At 39.1% G+C, this 24,898-nt stretch overlaps 1 protein-coding gene across 1 annotated transcript in view; it reads left to right on the top strand.

Moving 5' to 3' along the window:
• snx7 (sorting nexin 7) overlaps positions 1–24,026 on the top strand; it is a 75,618-nt gene extending 51,592 nt beyond the window's left edge. The window contains exon 9 of the mRNA XM_084747053.1: positions 21,729–24,026. Coding sequence (XP_084603179.1) covers positions 21,729–21,809 — 81 coding nt within the window. The 3' untranslated portion in view covers positions 21,810–24,026. The remainder of the gene's footprint in view (positions 1–21,728) is intronic.
• The last annotated feature ends 872 nt before the right edge of the window (positions 24,027–24,898 follow it).

Below are 24,898 nucleotides of genomic sequence, written 5' to 3'. Positions count from 1 at the left end.
ATCATTGTTTGGTTTTGGACATTTGAAGACATCAACTGGGACTCATTGACATAATTTAATAATTTCTGGCATTTTAAAGTCAAACAAAATGTACACAGTAATTGAAAGTGTCTGAGTTCTCTTAATGTTAATCAAAATACACATTTTAAAATCAGAATTATTAATCATAATAATTATATTTAGCTTTGATTTAGAAGGGCTACAGAGTTGACATGTTATAGTTGAGACACATCTGATAGAAATATTATAATAATTTGTCAAAAAATAGAAAGTTTACCAGTGCTTGAGCAGTATTCCTGCTTTTTTTTAAAGGGTCCTTAGGGTATAACTTACTCTGAAAATCACAAAAACATAGAACTTAATTAAATTATCAGCAGACTGATATATGTAGTGTAATGAAAACTAAATATTTGTAGCCCTAGTTGGCATGAGAATAAATAATGAAATGGTAATAGACTAGTCTGATTCACTGGATGCACACTGCTGGTATAAGTCCTGCAGTATCGCAGTGTCTGCTATCCATGTTTTCAAAGTCCCCGGGAAAAGAGAACAAAATTCGAGCTGCAACCTACATGCTGAAAACGGCAAATTAGAGCCAGGGACACTAATAGTATGAATGTAAACAAGCTAACAGCTGTTCCCTTTTCTTTTAGAGTGATTTATACTATTTTGCAGCAGTACCATCACTGCATTCTGGGCTTAGCTCCAACGAAAACGTTTGTGATTGGGTGGTTGGTGGTGGTAAATGTAGTCAGTTGAAGTGATACTCCTCAGTGTTGCTACATTGATCTTACCTTGCGAGGCAGCTGGATTTGGAAGATCAGGAGACTGCACGAGAATCCGTCCTGACAGGCCAAGATATCTATTTATGTTCACATCAAAAGTGATGCAAGCCAATCAGCATCATCGGAGCAACTATGAGCAAGCTACAGGTGTGGTTTTAGATGTGCCAACAGGGAGAAGTGTCCATGGAGATGACTCATCTCAAACAAACAATAGCAGCTCCTGAAGAGGTTAGTGTAGACACTGAGATTGGTTTTCTTGAAAGCACCCGCCCTTTTCTAAACAGTTCCTGTGGACGGCTTCCTAGGTGATTCTGTGTAACAAACCATCTGGTGTGTCATGTTATAGTTCTCCCGCTCCAGAGCTGTTCTGCGGCTACATGTACCAGGATGCATTGCACGTGCACTTCTGAGCCCCACATCCATGTTTAGCCTCGTAGGTGTGGAGACTAGAAATCCAAGCTGAAACAACCTGTAGTTCTTCCTTACTACCAACTTGCATTACTGTGACATCACTGTGACATGACTGGATGCAGGAAAAACATCAGATTTTGCAGCAGCAGAACTCAGCTTTCTTACCAACATTTACCATCAACACTGACTGGACGTCGTCATGAAAAGTGCCAAATTTACCCTTAGTTGCAGTAGTTGATCTTGTAAGTGAATTTAATGAAATTGCAGCTTTTGTGGAGTGTTCCTGAAGCATCCACACACATCATGTTGGGAGATGCAGCAGAACAGTCCTGAATCCTTCAATCCTGATTTTTTTTTCCCCTCACTGTCAGTGTGTGGGCTTAGGCAGAAAACAACAGTCCTGATGCCTGTCATATGCTGCCAGTGTTGCACTTAACACATTTTATGCATTAGATCATTTGGAAGAAGACGTTGTTATACTGCAGAAACTTTGTCATGTTGAACACTTTTAATGCTTCCTCCATCAGTGGTGAAAATGAGACGAATGCAGTGCTACACTACATACTGTAGAGGCGATTATCTTCATTTCATGTATGGATGTGACAAAGCTGTTCACTGTTTGATAACTTTTATCTGTAATCTCAGAAATAATAACCCTCTACGTCTCAGCATAGAAATACATGTTCTTCAGTATATTCAGTCTAAACCAGGCTGTGTAGAGATCACTGTGTGTGGGCGTAGCAGAATGTGCCGATATTTGCAATTCTATTAGCACGTCGACATGCAGATTTTCAGTTTTTCTCACAGTTGTTCCTCTTGCACAGGCTGCACATTGTCTTACAGTAGCAAGACAGAAGAGAAATGACAGTCAGTCATTAACATCAGAAACAATCCATATGACTAAAAACTGCAATACCCAGCAGTGCCTGTCAGGAAAATGTTCAACCCACTCAGGCTAAATTTAACATTTATTCAAATTATAAAGCTGCTATTAATGATTTATTGATTTAATTTAATAAATACCCATTTATCCACATGTGGTGATGGCTTGTCAGGTTCTCGCTTGTGTTGCCAGACAGTATGAATGAAGTCAAAGCTCTAAATCAGATTGTCACATCCTGAAATGCCTGATTTCATGGCAGCTTTACTAAAGAATTGCAATGCATGTTGCTCTGTTTTTAGGCAGTTTTTGCAAAAGAAAGTTGTGATTTTTTTTGTATAGTTCATTAAAAATCAAAGGCAACTTGTTCCAGAGAGAACAAAACTGCACTCTGACCTGATTGTTCTAACTAATCTCACCAAAAAGGCTCAGAATTACAAAAATTCTAACAAAATACGTTGCATTTGTAAAAGAGGAAGTGTACCTGGGGGGTGTTCCACAAAGAAACAAAATCTTTTTGGTGTTCAAACTCAGTAAAAACAACACAAAATTATCAAGTAAAAATGCATAGAGCGTTGATAAATATCAATATCAGTAACTAATGTTCAGTACCTGTGACAAAATAAAAAATATAGAGACAAAAAATAGTGAATAATAAAACAAAACATTAAGTTGAGATGTACAATGTTTGCATGGGGGACTGCTGTGAAAGGTGGAACTTGTAGGAAGCTACTATGATAGGTCAAATGTGCCGTGAAGTTTCAGAGTTGGGACAATTGCAATGTTGTCCAGAATTCACAGGGATTGGTTTAATTTGCATGAATTGTTGCAACATCACAACTTCTTGGAGGGACTGCTAAATATACCAGTGGTATGAGTGGAAGAACACATGAATTAAATAACCATGCAACTGATTCAAATCTTTATTACATTTAATATGCTGTAGAATTATTATAAAGTTAATTTGTATAGCACTTTTCATACAAGAAATGCAGCCAAAAGTGCTTTACAACAAATAAATGACATGCACCAAGTGCTTCACGTAGAACAGACAAAGAATGAACATAAAAACAGGGATAAAAAGCTATAATTAAAGTAAAATAAGGCTAGTTGTATATATGTGAGTGATGGCACAGGTGACTAAATTTAAACTGATCAACTGTCAGCTTCTCAACCATGAAGCTTGTGGTCCCCAAATCCAGCCGTTACTGATGATGCAGTGATCGTCTTTCAGATGCAGCTTTGTGATGAGCTCTGCCTTCACCATGGACGGCAAAGGCAGAACCTTGTCTGCATTGCCATGGTTACCTCATAGCAACAGGAGTTGATGGAGTGGGGCTGAGATAAATACAAGGATGTTGCTTATATTTTTCAGGCCAACAAATAATTCAGATTATTTTTACCAGCTGCTGAAAATCAAAATTCTTTTTCTTTCAGGTAAGGTCAGAATTGAACACATCTCTCTGGTTTTCTTTACTCTAATGTGGAACTCAATTTGCTGTTTGATGATGGTTGTGCTTAAAACTAAGACAAGGGTAATTGTAACATGTGATCCTAGTTAAGAGTCAGTGTGTCTAATCAGAATCTGTATCACTGAGGTCTGACACTTACTTTTTGTATAAAACATTCACAAAGCCATTTCTTGAATGTTTTGCAGACTGTATACTTTATATCTATCAGTGTATTTACATGCACTGAATCAACAGGGTGACTCTGAGAAACAGTTAAGAGGTTGTCAGATAAAAGTGTTTACATGCATCGTATTGACCTAGTTATTGTAAACTACAGTGTTCACTGCTGTAAACATGTTGAATCAGTACTTCTACTTTAAGTCTTTTTTTACACAAGTATCTGTACTTCTACTTGCATAAAGAACATGTACTTTTATCACGTCTGTAGATTTCTACTCCATCCCCGACATTATTTTGGAAGCGTAGGTCTCTTATTGTAGTAGCCATGTTGTTCTTTTATTTCTTTCTCCTTTTTCTGTTTTGTGTTGTGTTGTTGCAGTGTGTGTCTGTGTCGGAGCAGATAGACGAAGCTGCTTCTGACTTTTTTGTGAGGTTGCTATTTTGTGTTAGGCCTGTCAATCTTCCTCTATAATCCCATTTGAATTTCTTTCCCTTATTATTCATAATATTCAAATTAAATTCATAATTGTAACATTAAATCACCTTTTGGTGGGCAGCTGGTAAGCTCTGATGATGATGACCAGGAGGAGGCAGCCTGCTTTAGTTACTTTGAATCTACACTGACTAGTTTGCCAGGGTGTTGAGTTGAGTTGTGTCCTCATGTTGCTTGTTGCTTGTTGCTGAGTGATAATTCATTTGGACCTGACAGATTCTGCACAATACTTAAGTTTTATTTCTTATTTTCCTGTTTGTTGACTGAAATACAAAAACTCTCCACACATGGAGTTTTGATCGTTGTGGGTGCATCACTTTTTGCCATTCCTGATATTGTACCACCAGATGCACACAATTGTGATTCAGAAATCTTTGTTTGTCAGATTTGCACATTTACAAAAGAATATGAATAGTAATTCTAAAGGAGCGATATGTTGCAACAGTTGTGCCAGTAAAAATAGTACACCAGTCAAATCCTGACAATAACCAATGAGGAGTCCTCCACTGTAAGTTGATCAGCTGTTTATAACTGTCAGTTGTCTATCAATGTAAAGTTCAGATATCCATTAACATTTTGTTCAATTTAACAGTTATAAACTTGTACGCTGTCTACAAGATTATTAGTGATTTTATGCAAGAGTCTGTTTGTGTGTTTTTATCCATTAACAGACACACTCATTTTGCTAAAATTCAGCATTAATTTGAGTCTGATTGTTGTGAAACAAACACACAAAACAGTTATTCCAGTAAGGAATGGCAATTTCAAAGGGAGACACTGTTTTTAGTGTTCATGTCAAGTGAAGTGAGTATTTCAACTTTCAACGTTTCTTTTTCCTTGATCTCTGATGACACATTGTGGTCATTTTATGATTTATAACAGTAAATTTATTACAGATTTCTACTTCAGTTTATATGTGCATCCTGCAATTCATTACATTCAAACATCCCTTTGAATTGAATCATTTTAAATATGAGGACACATCACTCTGTAATGATCTGTGCTGCCACCCACTTACTCGGCTGTTACTTTCCCTGACAGCAGTCATGTGTACTTGCAAAAAATAAAATAAGATACACAGTTTCCCTTATACATGAAATATTAGCACTCTGCCCTGGAAGCCCAGGGCTTTTTACTACCCTACCTGTAGTAAATGAGCTCACTAAAGAAAGCCGACTGTTATCTTACCTTATTTTATGGCATGTGAATGCACCACCTGTATGTTCACTTTGAGTCTTCCTCTTCACTGCCTCACCTCATGTATTGCTGCCTTTCTGCTGTAACACCAGTGTTAACATGTGGAATAGAATCTCACATTACAGCGAGATAGGAAGAACATTGGGTAACACCAGTAATTGTCAAAATCTCCACAGGGAACCTTTTTATTTAAAAAAGGTTTCAGTTCGCTTCAAACAAAGTCCTTTTCAGAAGGTTGACCTCCAGACACCCCCAGGTAGTACAATGGGGGCTACATGGCAACTTTCCAAACTACAATGTGACAATCATGTCCACTTTGCACATGAGTTTAAAATGATCTCCCCAAGTATTCATGGGACATGGTTCAGTATTCATGGAGCATCATAAATGCCTTTGGAGGAGAGACTGTCTGAGCGCGCTGCATTTCCCTGTTTGTACGACTCATTGCATCAAGACACTGAAGATGCACAGAGACAGAGCTGTTGGAGAGACATCAGGGAGGCAGTGGGAAGCGACCAGAAAAGGCCTTCCAGCAGGGTTGTACAAAACAGGTAGAAACATGGTGATTTTAGATGTGATTGGAAGCAGGGCTGCAACTAACTATTATTTCTTTATTTTTCTGTAGTTACCACCATAAATTAAATTAAATAATGATAATAATACACTATAACACTATATTGTATTGTAGTGTATTATACACTGTGTAGTATAATCATACTACAGGCTGTAGTCTCACTCACAACACTATTTGATTGGTTAGATGTCAGGGATAATAGCCAATCAACACTAAAGCCTGTGTCATAGACAGGTGAAAGCACAGAGCTGCTCCGGTGAGCTGAGCAGAGCTGTGTATAGAAGTTAAGACAGCAGATATTGCTGAAGCTACAATAAACATCACAACCTTACGATCTGTTTCCATGTCGACAAGCATGCCCAGTTTCCCAGTAACACCAGTGGAAAATGCCCAAAGTCACAATTTCCCTTGATAGAAGTAAAAATTAAAAAAAAAACTGTAAAAATAAGATTCTTGTCCTTTTTTTTAAGACTCTGGAGGGCTTCAGAGTAAAACGCAGCATGCATCTGTCTCATCTTTGCATTTAACACTATGATAGTTACATGTGGTCTGTTGTTCACATCTGCACCAAACTGTGAGGGTTGATCCACACAGCAACAACAATCCGGTACACCCCTAATTTTTACACAAGAGACACCACATCTATCCTTGAACTCTGCTTCACTATTGTGTGTGTGTGTGTGTGTGTGTGTGTGTGTGTGTGTGTGTGTGTGTGTGTGTGTGTGTGTGTGTGTGTGTGTGTGTGTGTGTAAGACAGCTTGCAGTGTGTCCTCCTGCCATCTGTGTGTGTTTGTCCTGATTGTGTGTGTTTACCTGTTCAGCACCAGTGGAGCCTGGAGGATAGCTGTCGGCTGATCAGGCCTCTGCTTTCCTAATGAACCCTGTAATTAGAGCTTTAGCCCTGGGTCTGTCTGCGTGCGTGTGTGTTTCTTGGTGTATTTAATTAACGGGCGCATGTATTCTGTGTTGATGTGTCTATTCCTGTGTGTTACACAGTACATGTACGTGTTCATTTAAACCAAAGCGTATCTGCTCAGTTGAAAGTGTGAAGATTATATTTATTGTCTCTACCAGTCTTTTATGAAGTTTTGTAATACAGGGTCGCTTACTATGACAATAATACAGCAGCTATACAACAGAATAAATTTGAGTTCCAAAACAACATATATGAATCTTGGAGAGTATTGGCAGTGGCAGGCATACCACACTTAAATACGTTACGTAAGACCTTAAACATTATTTGCCAAAGTAGGGAGGATTTTGAGACCAAAACAAGGGGTCTGCAGGTCCTCCCCACACTTAATAAATAACATACATTTTTTTTCTTTTTTTGAACAAATGTCTGCAGAGGACGTAAAAAGACAAAATGGGACTGCAGCATTTATCTTTACCTAGTAGTCCACTGTCAAACACAGAAAATGAATATTAAACAAATGTTTTTCTGAAGGTATAATTATTGTGTCGCTGTTTCTCTTAAAACTATTCATAAGAAAAAACTGTGTGAGAATATGTCATAAATCAGGAGAAATACAAAACAGCTACCTTTCCCTGGGAGTAGGGTTGGGTGATTGGATGAATATATCACCTTTTGGTGATGAGCTGAATCCATCGTCTCTTGTCTTTTGGGGTTGATATTTGCCATTTTATTTTGCTAATGTAATGATCTGCAGAGTGACAGCCACTGCTCCGCAACATGCTCTCATCCAGAGGCACAGTACACACCCACTCAACCAGACCATCAGTGTTCTGAGCTGGGTGAGGATTGACAGGAAACAGCCTGCAGAGTCACACTCTTAACTTGTATCTTGTAGACTCAGAGAAGATATCACCAGTTGCCGATGGTTGGTTGGAAAATTTTAACGTATCGCTCAACCCTACCCTGGAGAAAACGGGTAGACAGCAATGAAAAATGGGAATCTTGTGGGAAAATCGTGAGGGTTGGCAAGTATGCCTTACACCAGGGGTCCCCAAATGGCGGACCGCGGTCCGAGTCCGGACCCACACGCCGTCCTATACGGACCCGGACCTATAACCAATAAATTATTAATAGATTTTAAATTTTGACGGGACGCTTCTATTTTAACTGGCGCAACTTTTCTCGTCTTTCCGGCGCTGGTTTATCTGATCAGGAAACACACAGACCAACTGCAGAGAAGCTGCGTGTGGAGGAGACTGTTGTTAATGACGGAGTTTATTACAACAGAAACTAACGTGATGGTTAATGACATCGACACCAACCAGATGCTCTTATAAATTAAACAATTGTCTATATGTAAAACAGGAGAGTCTGTGTTTCTCTGTGAGAAACTTTCAGACCTTCTCACAGCAGGTGCGCAGCTCCAAAAATAGAAAATCATGTCGTGGTGCCGATGTTTTAACACTATTCACTGATCCACAGAGAGTCACTCAAACGCTGATCACTGACCTGCTGTGATGGAAAAATACTCACATTCTTTATTTAGGTATTTTTACATCGTGGTATTAGTGTATTTACTTAATTACAATTTAAAAATTGTGTATGTTATTGTTTCCTTTTTTGAAAAATCAACATTTTTATTGCTGTTGTTGTACTTTAATGGTATTCTTATTGTTATTTTTTTTATACTAAATACAGACGTGCAAACACTTAAGAGGAGAAAAAGGTGGCATGTTGGTAAACCAGTCCCCTGTCCTCTGTCCTCTGTCCCCTGTCCTCTGGGGGTCTGGTAGCGTCTGTCCTGCTCCAGAAGAAAAATGTTGTGATTTTAACATGTTAACAAAATATTCTGGTGACTGTTTCAGTTAAAAGAGTTAGTTCACTCTTCTGTTTGTGGTTTCTGCAGACATTACTACCTTTACTTTTACCTTTGTACTTGAAAAGAAAAGTAAAAAGTAAAGTGAAAATAGTAAAAGTAAATCTACATTAAAAGTAAAGTTACTTTGCTGAGTATTTTTACTTTAGCAATTTATAGTTGTTCATTTAATAGACCTGTTTAATCTTTTCTTTTGTTATATTACCATTGTTCTTAAATAAAGCAAAAGTAATGTAATAGAAAAAAATGCAGAACATGCAATATTTCTTATCTGATTACTCGATTAATCAGCAGAATAATCGATAGATTATACTTAAATTTTACTGGTTCGGCCCACTTGAGAAAGTTAGACATTATGATGTTCCGGACCTTTTCTTTAGGAAATTTTCTCTAACTGGACCTCTTTGAATTTTAATTGAATAACCCTGCCTTACACACATGTTGTGAAATGGCCACAGCTGTGTTAAGGTTTGGCCCCAAACTACTTGGTTAGGTTTAGGAAATTATCATATATGGATGAAAATAAGTATGTTACATGACTTACTTGTAACTAGGCCTGTGCAGTATACCGGTTCATACCGAAAACCGGTCTTTATTTTCATTATGATATTATTTTTTCATATACCGGCATACCAGTGAATAGCCCAAACAATGCCCGGAACGTGTGCGGCGGGAAAGTGTTTCAGCAGGGACCCATTTCACTGCTGCACACCAACACCACAGGCGTGCTTACGAGAGCGTGTGCACTAGGGATGTTCATGGTGTCTAATTTCCCTGTTGATTAAACGCAAAATTTAATTTAGACTAGTCAACTAGTCTAACACTAAGAAAACACTCAGAAAGCAGTTAAAATTTAGCATAATTTATTAATATATAATGCTAAACACTGTCAGAAAAAATACTGTGTGTATTAAGAGCCATTTGAAGACGTTAATCACAGTCTACAATCGCCAAATCGTACTTTAAATGCAGCTGAAATGCCGCTACTTTGCACTGTGCAATACAAGCCTTACACATTAATGTACAAAACATGACAACTCAATAAACGCTTCACCTTTTCAGACCAAAGAGGGTCACAGTGTCTGCAGGTAAAGAACACAGAGTTAACGTTAGCTGCCAACCTGACACACAGTGTGGCTAACGTTAGCAGTGCTAACAGCAGCAGCAGCTCCGCTTGCAGGTTTATGTTTGTGTCTGTGCTTAATGTGGTCACATGTTTCTCCAGTCGAGTGAATATATATCAGCTTATTCTGTCACAGTCTACATTCATCTGTCCGACTTTGCTGATGTAAACATCCGGGGTTGCCAGGGCAATCGGGGCATACACACTGGGTGAGAGGAGCTGCCATCTGACAGTGCCACAGACCTGACTAGTGGCGTGCGGCTGCATAAAATCTTAGAGGCAACAGATAACTGGCATCATGCATGAATGAAATATTGATAAATATTTTAAATGACTGGTATTTCTGGTGCCGACAGGCGAGTTCACAGCCAGAACTCCAGATTACCTAAACCATGTTAATTTGAGGTCACCCTCAACCCTCAACAGCTGGGTTAACTGCGATGGACAACTATAATGGACAGGTGGGGTAATAATTGTGGCCTTAGCCTCTGTTTTGTCTTCAAAATAAGTTTGGGTCTACAACTGATCTAATCGTGATGCTCTCCTGATCATCTTTCTAGTGATGGCAACATGTTTCAAGGCCTTATTTTTTATCCCAACACTGTTCCATCCAGTCCCATTCTCCTGTGCAGTGAATGGGTAGTACTGGTTACCTTAACCTTGTTGCAACAATAGTGACAGTGAAACCATCTTGAATCTTGTTTGTGAGTTGATTTGGTGGTAAATGAGTTTCCCCACTGGGGATTAATAAAGCTGTCTAATCTAATCTAAAAAATAATGCTGCTCCAAGAACTCAGCAGTTAGTTTGGTGAGAACATTATTATCACCAGAATTATCCTCTGGAGGAAAACTGTGTTTATGGAAAACTGATTTATTTCCAACATATTCTTTTTTTCCTGATGGCTACAGCTCCAGTGCTGAGATCTCAAAGTGTGGCTTTTACTGTGTAAAGCGGGTCAAAAGAGGCAACAAACCTGTCTGATGGCTCATGTTTCTTGCCAGGTTATCCAAGCATGGTTTGATTTGACGGGAGCCGGTCGTCCCAGATCACATTTGGTTGAATTAATACATGAATATGCCCCCAAGTTCAGAATGAGTCATCAAAAATACCTAAATATTTTACAGAAAATTGAATGATTTTGATAAAAGATGAAAAGAAAAGATACTCCTTGCTTGCTTGGTTATTTTTGACATGAGTGATAGAAAACTGACTGCAGGGACACAGGATGATTATGTGGAGAATGTCTGGATTTCTTTCAAGTGCTCTTTAAGGACAGTGAAATAAACCAGAATCCAGCTGGTCACAAGCTTGAACCATGAATTCTTCTCTTCTCTGTGTGCAAACTGGAAATGAATCAATCTCCTTTTTTTCCAGTACTTTCTGTTGTTCTCAGATTAATGTGCTACAATTTCCTTGTTTCTTGGCTTTGTCTGAAGTCTTCTTTAAACAAGGCTGTGCTGAGTCGACAGCCTGTTAAATCCAGGCTCCTTGGACAGATTTAGTGCTCCGCTGGAACATCTGAATCTGCTTTGTTCGAAACACTCTTGGTGTTATATCAGCCTTTGGAGCCAGAGGCACCAGTGCTTTTAAAGTTCTGCTGCAGAGGCAACATTTGGTATGAACTCTGATCACATTTCTTTGTAAAGTTCAAACATTAACTGCAGTGTTAAAATAAAATCTCATCTCCAAATTCATGAGAGTACTGAAAACTAAAGCTGTGAGTGTGTGGTGTTGATGTCAGGCCATTATGTAGACTGCAGTGCAGTTGATGACTCTGTATCTCGGGGGGTCATGTTGAGTCTGAGCGTCAAACTAAAATGCTTGGATGTAATGTCTCTAAGGAGCTAAAGCTCAGCTGGTGACAAAAAAAATACTTGTGAGATAATTTGAATAAAACGAACAGATTGTCTAAAAGGTCAGCAGTCACTTCAGATCACAGTCTGTTGTGTTGAGCCTCCTCCCTTTATATTCCAAGCAGGCTGAGACAGACTGTGGTGAATTTAAGATCCGAACAGCCATTAAACTTGTCACTTTTTTCATTTTCTGAAGAAGACCTTTTTGTTACTGTTTATGATGCCTATAGTTAAGTGTTTGTAGCAAACCAAACTGGTGCAACAGGTATCAGCTTCATGCTCTGGGTCAGATATAGAGCTGAACAATTTAGGCCTGGCCGATAAAACCGTAGCAACAAACATGTCATTGATAGAAATAAGAAAGTAGTGTGATAAAATGTTTGATAGTTTCATTTAAATGCATTGAATGCAAACTGCTGTGAAAGCACAAACACGACTCGCTCATAGACAGTCTGTCATTGTCCTTGATAATGCAGCAAGCTACAAGTGATACATGAACAGCCAATCATTTAACAGACAAGCCCCAGGTGTGCACCCTCACCTGCTTACAAACAGCCTATCATATCCCTAGGTGCTGAAGTGACACGCCAACAGCCAGTCACAGGTGTTTCGTATGCCCCGTCAACATGTGAGAAATGAGTGACATGTGAGACAAATAAAAACAGAGACAAAACAAATGCGAATGAAAAAACGACAGGTCAGCCCACGGTCTGGCATGTGGCAGTTTGTTGTTGTGTTTTTTAAAGGAATAGTTCACCCAAAAATGAAAATTCAGTCATTATCTACTCAACCTTCATAACAGCTGAAGGGTTTATTTTGTTAGTCCACAAAACACTGCTGGAGCGTCACAGGAAAACAGAGCTGCAGAATCTCCCAAACAATGGAAGTGAATGGTGACCAGTTTTCAAACTGAAAAAAAGAACAACAAAAAAACATAAAATGCCTCCATACTGCTTGTCTGGTGTAATCCAAGTCTCCTAAAGTCCCAACATGTTGTTTGCACATCATCACAATTGTTTTTTTGTTTTTTGTTTTTTTCCGTTGTTTTTTATGTCTGAAAACTGGTCACCATTCACCATTGTTTGGGAGATTCTACAACACTGTTTTCCTGTGAAACTCCAGCAGTGTTTTGTGGACTAAAAAACTGAACCCAACCTTCAGTTGGCTTGAGGGTGAGTAGATAATGACTAGAATTTTCATTTTTGGGTGAACTATCCCTTTAAGTGTCTGTAGGAAACCAAATTGGTCCAGTAGAAGCTGCAATATACCTACTGGTAATTTTCAAACTGCAGTATTTGTGGTGAAAATGTGCATCAAAATACCATTTTCAATAAAATATTTGATGCCTGAAAAAATTAGCAGCCCATAATCGTTTTAATGTGTTTTTCAATAAAAATGAGAATAACAATGTAAAAATTATAATTTCCTCTGATATTCTTGCATGTAATACACTGAAGAGCATTGATGTGCAACAGCAGTGGCTTTAAGTTTAGACTTTAACCTTCACAGCAACTATTTCTGAAAGAGGGGGGAAATCACATTTAGATCTTTGTAACATGAATCACACATCCGGGTTAGTAGTTGGATCATATTATTTCATCAAATGCCATCAGATTTGTAGTCGTTAATTTGTGAAATTGCTTCTGCTATATTCAGCCAGGTGTAGCAAAGTATTACTCTACCTTGTATTACCGTCACAGCAGGAGCAAGATTGCTTTCTTATCTGCTTGGCTCGTTTACTGTGGTAAGCTAATGATCATTTTAACACAATTGTTTTACAGTAAATGTGTTGTATTGTGAAGACAGTAAGAGGTCGACCACAGCAATGCTGGTGCTAATCAGTCTGTAAAAAGAATCTTTTTAAAACCAAGATTTTTCAGCAGTGTCTGTTGAACGTACAGATGATATGGATTGTTGTTACATCTCTGACAAAGACTGTATTTCACTCATTACAAACTACTCTTCTGAGTGTAAAATCAGTTTTAAATGCTCAGATGGTGCCTGATGGTTTTAGCATTTTCACATGTGATGGTAAAGCCATTCAGAGGGTCCCCTCATACAAGTACTTTGGAATATGCATAGATGAAAAGCTTTCACTGAAGACTGGCTTTTTGGCTTTTATTTTAGAAATACATCTTATTATACTTTAACTTCTAAGAAAAAAATTGTAGAAGCTATATCTCTATCTGTGTGACACTGTAAATGCATGTAGCCCTGGCTTTTTTACGTAGCTATGATTCAGTGAACCATGCATCTTTATGTTTTATTACAAATGCAAAATCTCTCAGTCACCACTGCGTTCTTTGTGATTTGGTGGGTTGGACATCATTGACCATTCGCAGACAACAGCACTGGTATATTTTCATTTATAAAGCGATATGTGCAAACTTCCAGCCCACCTCTGTAGCCTTCTTTATGTCAGCTCCAGTACCCCAGGTTTTAAATTATATGAGGAAAACTGCATTTTCCTACTATGCACTATGGACACGGAATAGTCTATAAAAAGATCTTAAATTAGATATCCTCTATCCATTGATCCATTTTTGTTGTTGTAAAACATTCACCAACCACTGTTTACCCTCTGACAGCAGCACCAGCAGCATCAGTGCCCCTGGCAATTGATAATGATGATAATCCAGAAACTCAGAAAGTAGAATAAATAAAACTACTGTGTGTCTGTGGTGTCAGCAGCGGTTCATGTTCACTCAACAGGGAACCAGTTTTGGGAGGCGAGCACAGTGGTGATGTGAACTTGTCTCTTTGTCTTGGTAATGAGTGGAGCAGCAGCATTTTGTACTGACTGGAGATGGTGGAGGGAGCCCAAGTCACGTGCATTGCCATAATGGAGCTGAGGACAGATAGATGGATAAACGAATAAATGGATAGATGACTGAGCAGCAATTTTGACTTGATCATCAGAAGAGATGGTTTGCATCAAATATTCCCCCTGGATTTCTGGGGGGGGTTGTCAGTGTTAGTGGGCAGGAACCTGGTGAGGGATCATCTGCAGCATCACCAACGACTTCAAATGATTGGCTGGAGGGGAATAAGATCGGGGGTATCCAGACAACTCAATGACTTTGTGTGACATGTGGATGTCTACATGAAGCATCATTGATATAAAATCCTACCTTAGTCTTGTGTGTTGCACCCGCTGGGAGTGTGATCTGCCTCTGTGTGTGATCACAACAGTCCCTGGTTTCCCATTATTTGTCCTGGCTGGACATGATCCAGGAGCGTTCTTAAGTCCCAGCTGTAGCATGGCTCTTATCCGCTTACCTCCTCTCCTCCTGGGGTGGTCACCCACGGCGGTGCTTCCAGCTGATCTGCTGCTCTTCAATCCAAACTCTACATCTGCATTTTCCAAAACCTACATGTAAATTATGAAAAGAAGATAAAACAGAGGCATTTTAAGTTAAAAGTAGGGTTGTGTATTTCGGGCATTTTCCTTAACCAATAGTTGAAAAAGCTCACAACTAATCAATCAATAACTTATTAATAATTAAGAGAAAAAACATGTTTTTGTCATTTTTATGTCATTTTTGTTTTGTTTTGTCATTTTACGTTGAACTATTCAACAAATGGCTCTGCCACTAATGTCAAATGAGGCGCAATTACTGCCCCTACCAACTATCGATTAATAAATTTTCAATTGGTTAGATTCTTAACGACAGTTAATTAGTTAATGTCAATATTATACAGACAAAAACACCTGTACACAAGAGATTTATTACTTAGTAAGGACCATTTTTTCAAGTTGTAACTCTTATTTGTTTTTAAATATTGTGATAAATATCATAATTATCATAATTATTATGGTATTATCATACTATGAGCTTTTGGTATCGTTACTTCCCTGCCTACAAGTGTATTTCTGTTACAAGTGATGCAGGTTTTAGCAACAAAGCTGAAAAGAGTGACAGATTAAAAGAGAAAAGTAGGGACATTTGGAGGAGCTATCATGTCAGCAGACATTATTGGAAGCAGACATATAAGAGGAATATAAGCAGAGAAATTGAGAGGAATCATCAGAGAGCCTTAGATTTTCAATGAAGAAGTCAATGTGAAGTTTTTCTATTTTTTCTTGGTCCTTCTGTCTCAACTTCTCTCATCTTCACTGGACTTCTTGGCTCCTCCCATTGTGCTTTAACTTGACCAATGACATTTCTGCCTCCTAAAATCATTTCTGTGACAGAAACTCCACCTGCTCTGCCACGGTGCCACCGAGGTGCTGTAGGTGCTATTGAGAGAAATTGGCTGTTAAAAGGAGAGTTGACAGGCCGAGGCTCTGACTTATTGCCGCCTCTAAACAAACTGCTATTACCTTGGAAAAAGTGAGTGCGCTTTATTGATGTGTGCTGACAGAGTGGAACCCAAGTTCACAGATTGGCTTTTGAGTGTGTCTGTGCCTGTTGGTGTGTGCTTGTCATTTTCACTTTCTGGTTGCATGGCTTCCTGCCTCTCCTGCTATCTAGATAACTGCTTTTATGCCATAAAAGTGTGATTCGCTTTGTCAACTCATCTGCAACACACACACATACACACACACACACACACACACACACACACACACACACACACACACACAGACGCACATCCACAATGGGACTCTCTCAGTACCTCTGTCGGTGCAATAATGTGCCTTCACTGATGAGATGGCAAGGCAGTTAGAGAGAGACGGATCAGAGGAGAAAGGAGAGAGAAGTGCTGGGATAGACATTTTGGAAATCTTTGACATAACACTGTTTTTTTTATCTGCAAGTGCTGACGAGAAGCACGATGCTAAAAGTGGAACAGGTGTAAAGACAATTATAATGATGTAAATAGTAACCATGATGCCTGTCACTAATTTTAACACATAATAAAAGTATCTTCATCACTCGTCTTCATGCCTCAACCTCAGAATTGGCTGAGTGCCAATGAGTTATTCCCAGCATTATTATTATTATAAAATATTAATTAATATTTTCTTGTAAATGTATTTTCAGTACCAGCGGCAGCCCTTGACATAAAATCTTTGCAAAAGAAAAGTTTTTTCTTCTAAACACGTTATACTTGTTAGAAGTGGAAAGACTGAGTAGCTGTGTAGCACTGAATTGATTCAGACTGTTGAACTGTTGTTCACAATTTCTGTGTTAAGGAGTTTTTGGGGTTGACCTGAAACATGGCTCAGTGACGTGCTGGAGCCATGGTTCCTATAACACTATATAAGCCCCATGAACCAACTCACCAATGACTTCACCTTTCCCAACAAATGTACTTTCAGTGACTCTCAGTCCAAATCAGTCCAGCAGTTCACTTCAGCTCACTTCAGTTCCAACAACACGACACAGAAGAAAAAAAAATACCATCCTGTCACCGTCCTCTGGCTCTGGTGGCTCAAACATGTCTGGACATGTCCAATAAAGCTGCTAGATGGAGTGTCCATGTTTCAGGGGGTTTTCAGGTCGTACACTCATTTTTGCAGGATTTTGAGGCTGAATTTTATATACTTAGCTATTTTTGTAATCATTGTAATTTTGCTGGGTGGTTGTGGTGTGATAAACTCAGAACACACATTTATTCTTACTTTACAAAAACTTCAAAGTCCATTACAGAACTTGCAATGTTAAACACATGCTTAACGTTGTTAAACCGTCAGTTTTATTATGTTTGGGGAAAATATCATGTTTTGGGGTAAAATTATTAGGGTTGTTCCAATACTGATACGAGCATTGGAAAATGCTTCTAATATGGTTTTATGTTTTTAATACGGTAATTTAATACCAGGTTAGCCTTGAAACAGGACCCTGCTACTTCCCAGCAACACAGGGATAGTTCACCCAAAAATTAAAATTCAATCATTATCTACTCACCCTCATTTTAATTGAAGGTCAGGTTTAGTTTTGTAGTTCACAAAACAATGCTGGAGTTTCACAGGAAAACATTGTTGTAGAATCTCCCAAACAGGAAGTGAATGGTGACCAGTTTTCAAACATAAAAAAAAAATAATAATAACAGAATAAAAACATAAAATTCATCCTTCTCCTAAAGTCCCAACATGCCAAGATGACTAAATAATGTTATTTCCACCATGTTTTTAGCCTGAATCTTCACTGTAGATCTTTAGCTTGGAGCCATGTTCATATACACACTGTCTGAACTGGGTGTGTGTGGTGTGACGGTGTGCAAACCGGTGTGTTTGAAAATTGGTCACCATTTACTTCCATTGTTTGGGAGATTCTGCTGCGTTGTTTTTCTGTGAAACTCCAGCAGTGTTTTGTGGACTAACAAAATGAACCCGACCTTCAATCAGCACAAGGTTGAGTAGATCATGACTGAATTTTCACTTTTGGGTGAACAATCCCTTCAAATAACTTCAACTTGATTTCGCAGGGGATACAAAGTCCAGTCTCAGGTGTTTTCCATCCCATCCTTTTCCCTATACAGACTTGCTCACTTGTTATCATGCCCCCTTATATTTGTTACACCCACTAGAGGTCACCACCTAGCAATAAATGTGAATACTGGTCGTAATAGGCTGCTTGCACAGACAATCTACAAGCCTACAGCTGTTTTTATGGTCTTTCTTTGGACACCAAAGTCCAGTGTTGGTCAGGATGGAAGACCTATAATCTCACCAGTGGATTTGATTTCTATTCTTGGTGTCATACTTTATTCTCTATTCAAAATTGATTGAATACATAGAAAATGGGGCACTATTTTCAGGCTCTTATTCCCATACACTTCATGTCGAGCCATTGAGTAAATATTTTTAGTTAGTTCTTTCATAGATACAGAAGTAGTTGTGTGTGTTCTGCAGTCAGAGTGCTCTGCTTTGCTCTTACTCGTGTTCTGTCTCCAGCAGTGAAGATCACGCTCGCTGCTGCAACGCTAGTTCAAACCCATCATTATCCACAGCGCTGTATACGTGCAGCTCTTTTGAAATAAAAAAAACTGGAGTTCAGTCTCTGAATAGGTTGAGATTCGTAGAAGTCATTGTTCTAAGAACACTGTGTCTTTCTCTATTTTGCGCTGAGTTATAACTCACCTCTTGGTGAGATATTTGAGCCTGTTTCCTCAGAACTAATCCTTCCAGCAGAAGTGGAGGGTGTTCCTGTTTTTGTGGCTGATCAGAGATGTGTGGTCAGGAAGAACAGTGAGGTTTTTCATTGCTCACGCTGTCAGGAGGTAGCGGTGGGGAAGAGTGGGTAGCTCTGTCTGTCTGTTCTTGTCAGGTAACATCATTGTGGACAGATAACCAACACTGCACGGACCAGCACCACTTCACCACCTGGTCTCTACTAATCACTGGTCTGTCTGACGTCAATCCACACACAATTTACTCACTCGGAGGGTCTTAATCTTTAACAAAAAGGTCCTTCTCTGTAGGGGTGCTTTCCATAATGCTGTCAGACACTTAGAATAACAATCTGAGACTCTCAGTGGCAAAACAAGCACTTTAAAGGATGAAATTGCCCCCAGAGATTACATTGCAGCCCTGTTTGTTGCTGACGGACTGCAGCAAACTCACTCAATACTGGACCAATTTCAAAAGTTTTTGTCCCCATTAGTCTCTTAGACACTGAATCATGGGAAAATAGGGTCCAGGAGCCTCATTACAGAAACTTCCTAAGTCTTAAATCCTATCTTATCTCAGTTTAGAATGACATTTGCAATTTTTGTATTACAGAAAACTAGAAAAGTATCCTATTTTATCTTTTGAACTGAGCCATTACAGAAGTGTCCTAACTGAAGAATATCTGAAGTGAAGATGGCATGCGACCTGTCCAGAATTCAAAATAACAGAAATAGTAGCATCGCTGTTGATAGATCTGTATGGAAATGACAGTAAAGATGGGGGACAACATGAACACAAAATATTCTGATTAAAAGGCTCCTCACACCACATGACAGTGCTTTGAATTTCCTGGACCACGTATTATTGACTGCTAAGATGATTATTTTTAGATTTGATAGACTCTCCATCTGATAAAATCCTTATTATGGGTTGATAACTGGCCAGGAAACTTTCCAAAAATGTGGTGTTTCCTCTCCTTAATTAATTAATTCCTCTGACTCATCAAAGCTAAAATTGAACGCCCGTCTTTTCTTGTCCAAGTCGGTGACAAATGACGTGAGACATGAGACAGCTGTTGTCATGGGGACAGTCTTGTGTAAATTTTAAACACACATACAGGCATGAGGACGAGTACTGATTGAAGAATCAAGTTTACAGCTCCAGTTAACCCTCTAGGCAGCTCTATCTCAAAAACTTAGCACAGTTTCCTCTGCAATTTGATACCAAATATGTGGCATTTGTTGCTTTTTAGACCAAGTTTGATTCAGCATGTTTCTAAAAACACCAGACAAAACAAGTAGCACTAAAACTGCTGTAAAAAGTCATGACGGAATGAATCACAATCTGCCTGAAAGAAGAGAACATAGCTGCAGGTCAAATATGATCCACAACATTTCTCTCTGTTTGCTTCCCAACATTCAGAGTCTGACAACAAGCGATCCTTCAACAGATAATGCTGGGCTTTCAAAATAAAAGAGAAATGCCCCACACAGCTCAGTGTGGCTGAAGGTCATGTTTTTGGCAACTTAGAAGAGAGAAATTGCTGAATATATATGTGGAAAAGAGCGACTCAGTCAGTCGGCCCTACCAGCTCTTTGTCACACTTTACCCCAGAGAAAAGCCTCCGTTGAGGGCAGCGAGAAAAGGGAGTGGAATATTGATTCTGAGACCGATACTTCTGTTGCTGAAATGTGCGCGCAGCTTTTTGATGACATCAGCTGTAGGGTCCATAGGATGTAAAAGGTTAAGATGTGCGGTCTGAGATTGCACAGGACACAGTCATGAGTTTCGGAATTCCTTCTGTAATATGAAGACAGGATTTTTCCCGTCTCGGAAAACTTTGCTTAAGATAGGACAAGCTGTTAGGACATTTTTGTGTAATGAGGCCCCTGGCTGAATACCAAAAATAAAATACCAAAGTTACCCTTTAAGACAGTGTTACTGTTCTCAGCTGATATGGGTGCTGCTTGGGTTTCAAAGGCTTTTTCTCCTTGATGAGTGTAAAGGTCTCAGATGGCTTCAAACCAAATAGGTTGTAGTCTGACTCACCACATGTACACTGTGGGTATAAGTCTGTCATTGGACGCTTGATTCAGGTGGCATCTGCTGTCTGCGTTTTCAGAAGCCTGTGGTAACAACTACCTTCTCTGAGCTGCAGCCTGGGCTGGGCTCGGCCCTGGCACTAAAACAAGGGCACTGTCGCTGCATCCTGGGTACAGCACTACCCAGGACAATTACTGGTTTAGAGAAATAGACACCCGAAGTCCCACCGCCATTGTACCAAACCTCGGGGAAAAAAATGAACTGTAGTCTATGTGGTTTTTTGATCCCATTTTAATTTTGCTACAAATCACACATATGATGTTTGTCGATTTAAAAGGTATTTTTTCCTGTCTGCTGAAGCATCAGACTGCGAAGATACGTAATTAGAAAGACTACAAACCCGAAAGTAGCACAAGAAGTGACTTCATGACTTTCTCCCTCCAAAACAAACGTTAGCCACTAAAGCTAGTTAATGAGAGGCAGCAATGTTGATGACATACTTTGTGCAAGGCAAGAGATGTAGTTCACTGAGCAGTTTCACATAAGACTAAACTGAACTACCACAAACCTACCACAAACTGAGTCTTGCTTGACTTGGAAAATGATTTTTTAAAGTGACAAACAACATATTTTAATTCGTGGCACAGTTTAAACAGAATCAACAAATAATTTGAAGTGTGTGTGATAATATCCAGACCTATCTGGTTGTACAGCATGTTGTCAGAAGATCTTTAGGGCAAAAGTCCTGGCCAGACACTATGTAGTTGGTGTGTTGTCAGGATTTCTCACTGTCATTAGGAAGTGGTTTTCAGACAACAAACTTTATCTAAGGTATATCAAGGACTTAAACTTTAAAGTTGATGACAATGGTGTGTTCTCTTTCAGTGCCTGGCTGTGTGGGAGTCCTTCCTCCTGTCTCAAAGAGAAGAGCCCAGTGAGCAGACAGTTGGAGAAGACGCCTCTTAAAATGTGGACCTCGCCTTCTCTTTCCAAACAACATAAAGCACACCTTCTGTCTGTCCAACACATCCGAAGTACAGACTTTGAACCAATGTCCACTTATGCAAGCGTGCATCATGTACGAAACAAGTAGACTCTGTCTGTCTCTCTGTCTCTTTTTCTTCCTGTCTGGCCAAAGTTAATCCCAGTCTCACCATTCCAGTGATGATTGATCATCACTAAAACCAACACTGTGATCCAAATATCCACATTGAGTGTTTACACACCACTGTGCATTGCCAAAAGTTACAAAGACTCTTCTGACTCCTCTCTGCTGTTGTGTGCTGCTTTATTTTTCATAGACACACTAACTGGTCTCTGTGTAGACGACATAGTGACACTACTGTGTTCAGCTTCAGGGGATGTCTGCTTGGAAGGATGCTGAACACTAAGGTGTGGCATCATCATAAGTTCTCGCCCATCACCTCACATAAACCAAACCTAATGATGCATCAGTAATACCAGTGTCATGGAACCATGTGACTCATCATAACCTTACAAGCCTTAATCACATTACAGCGCTTCAGCTCCGGTTTTACCCCAAAATCTTAACCAAACTACTTTTAAAGAACTCAGTTATGTTCCCAGATTGAGTTTGAAAGATGGCAAACAGTCTTCACTCAAGGTCCACTTACATATTTACCCCTTTTCCAACAAATTAGCTCTGGTTCTTGAACCAGTTCCATGAAGATTCTCAAAGATCTTTGGTGCTATCTAGTGAACCAGCCTGTTTACACCAGTTTTTAGCAGATACATTGTAATCACGGTTGCATCATCAACTGAGAAAGTTGCATAACACACAATGACCTGAGAGATTAGGACACACCCACTTCCATTCGTCCCTCAGGGAAAGGACAACCTGATATTCTTTAGTTCCAGCCAGGAAAACCACTTTTTGGGTTCCAAAGTAAATTTATATCAAAATGCTCCAAATGCTTCAAAATTAGGTGCACAAACCAGAATGGAACCAGTTCCATGGTGGTGGAACAGGGGTAATTGAGGTTGGAGTTAAAGGGACAGTTCACCACAAAATCAAAAACACATATTTTTCCCCTGGCCTGTAGCACTACTTATCCATCTAGATAGGTTGCAACGTTTTCAAGATATTGCTCATAGAGATGTCTGTCTTCTCTCCAATATAATGGGACTAAACAGCACTGGGCTTGTGTTGCTCAAAGCACCAGAAAATACATTTGAAAAATTCAAAACCAGTGTCTCTTTTCAAAAATCATGACCTGGTTACTCAAGATAAGATGGAGGAATTATTTTCTTTCTACAGCTGAATATACCAGAACTACTTCAGAATCTACCAGAACTACTTTCTTTTCTTCTAGGAAGAAAGATCTTTAACTTTTTTTTCTGGAGAGAACTACTTTCTTTTCTTCTAGGAAGAAAGTAGTTCCTTCAACTCCTGAAAAAAAGTAGTTCTTACATGAAACTGCCACAGCACAGTGTGTGGATTATCTTGAGTAACAGCTGATATCTCAAGAACTCTGCAACTCACATCAAAAAAGTCTAAATGGATAAACAACACTGCAGGCCAGGGGCAAAATCTGTATTTTTAATTCAGGAGTGAACTGTCCCTTTAAGATTTTTTGTCTGTTAACTTTTTTTCTGGACAGGAATGCTGTGCAGCTTTAAGACTTGAAGACTAAAATCTTGTGTAGTCTAATCCTCACAAGTAAATGATCAAATTTTCAATTATTATGGCTGCCTGTGACTGAAAGCAAGTTCAGGTCTTGTGTCCATAAAGTAATTTTCTCATTAATTTACTGAAGATTTATGACAGAGTACACACCAAAACGTTAAAGTATAACATTTAATCACAAAATAGTTACAGAGTTTTCCTGTCAGACTAACATGTCAGATCAGAAACCAGAATGGTATCAATAACGTACAGAACCGTTAAACTTTGAGCAGAGAAGCTTTAAATGCTTTATGAAATTCTTTCAAGAATGTTTGTTTTTTATGCCGATAGAGATTTCATGTTTACATGTCTGATGAAGACGAGCTACAGTATCTGCCATGTCTTTGTAACAGGATTCTTAAGTCTTCTTTTTATACTGATATCAGCTTTTTTCTCTCTTTTTTGCTTTTATCTTTATTGAATGTATAAAAAAAAAATCTGAATAAAATTGATTTGTGAGATGTTGACATAATAATAAAGACAGATCTAACACTAAATTGTTTGAGCTTTTGTTTTTTGACTATAAAAGGAAGCAGAAATGATGAGAGTGTCTCTCCCAGGTCGAAGTGACTCACACATATCAGCTTTTTGCAGGCTGTTTATCCACAACAAGCATATTTTGTCTTCCCCAGTGTCGAAGTGTCTCACAGAGTGCCGCTGGTTGGCAGGGCTAATCCTGAGTGCAGCAGTTATGTTCAACACTTTGCTGGTCATTATTTCTCGTCTATGACAGCACATCGATTGAAACAAAAATGTTTTTGAGCACACTAATGATTATCGCTCCAGGACCCGACCGAAAAGTCTTGCATGTCTTTTAAAAGCTGTTGAAACAAATCGCTCTGCAGGAGTTGTGTCTCACACACACACACACACACACACACACACACTGAGGGTTTATGCTTATCAGTTTTCAGGTGCAGAACAGTTGCTCCCCACAACAGCAGAGAGCAGTTCAATGAAACATTTGTACTCAACCCATTTCCACAACCGTCATCAGACTTCTGTGGAGTTTGTGTCAACTAAGTTCTGGGTTTGTTTCGAGCTATCTCACTGTTCATACTCTATTTTCAGCTCCTTTTTTTCAACTGAATGCAGGTTTTAAAAGTTTTCCAAAAACTGTGGGCATGAAATTCAAATATTTGTGGTTTTGCTGAGAGAGGAAAGGTGTGTGTGAGCTTTAGATTACCTGTCTGAAAGTCACACTGATAGTAAGGTTGAAATCACAACTTTGACATATCATCTCCTCACAAAGCTGATATGGTAAAACTGCAATTTCCTATTTCCGCATTCAGCAGAGTAGTGAACTCAGTGTAGAAGTTTGAGCCAGAAACAGACTGAATCCCAAACAAATAATGGTGCATTCCAGAGG

Source organism: Lutjanus erythropterus, chromosome 21 (genome assembly GCF_056507025.1).
Source record: "Lutjanus erythropterus isolate fLutEry1 chromosome 21, fLutEry1.hap2, whole genome shotgun sequence".
Classification (NCBI taxonomy): domain Eukaryota; kingdom Metazoa; phylum Chordata; class Actinopteri; order Lutjaniformes; family Lutjanidae; genus Lutjanus; species Lutjanus erythropterus.
This window is presented reverse-complemented; position numbering and strand designations above follow the sequence as displayed.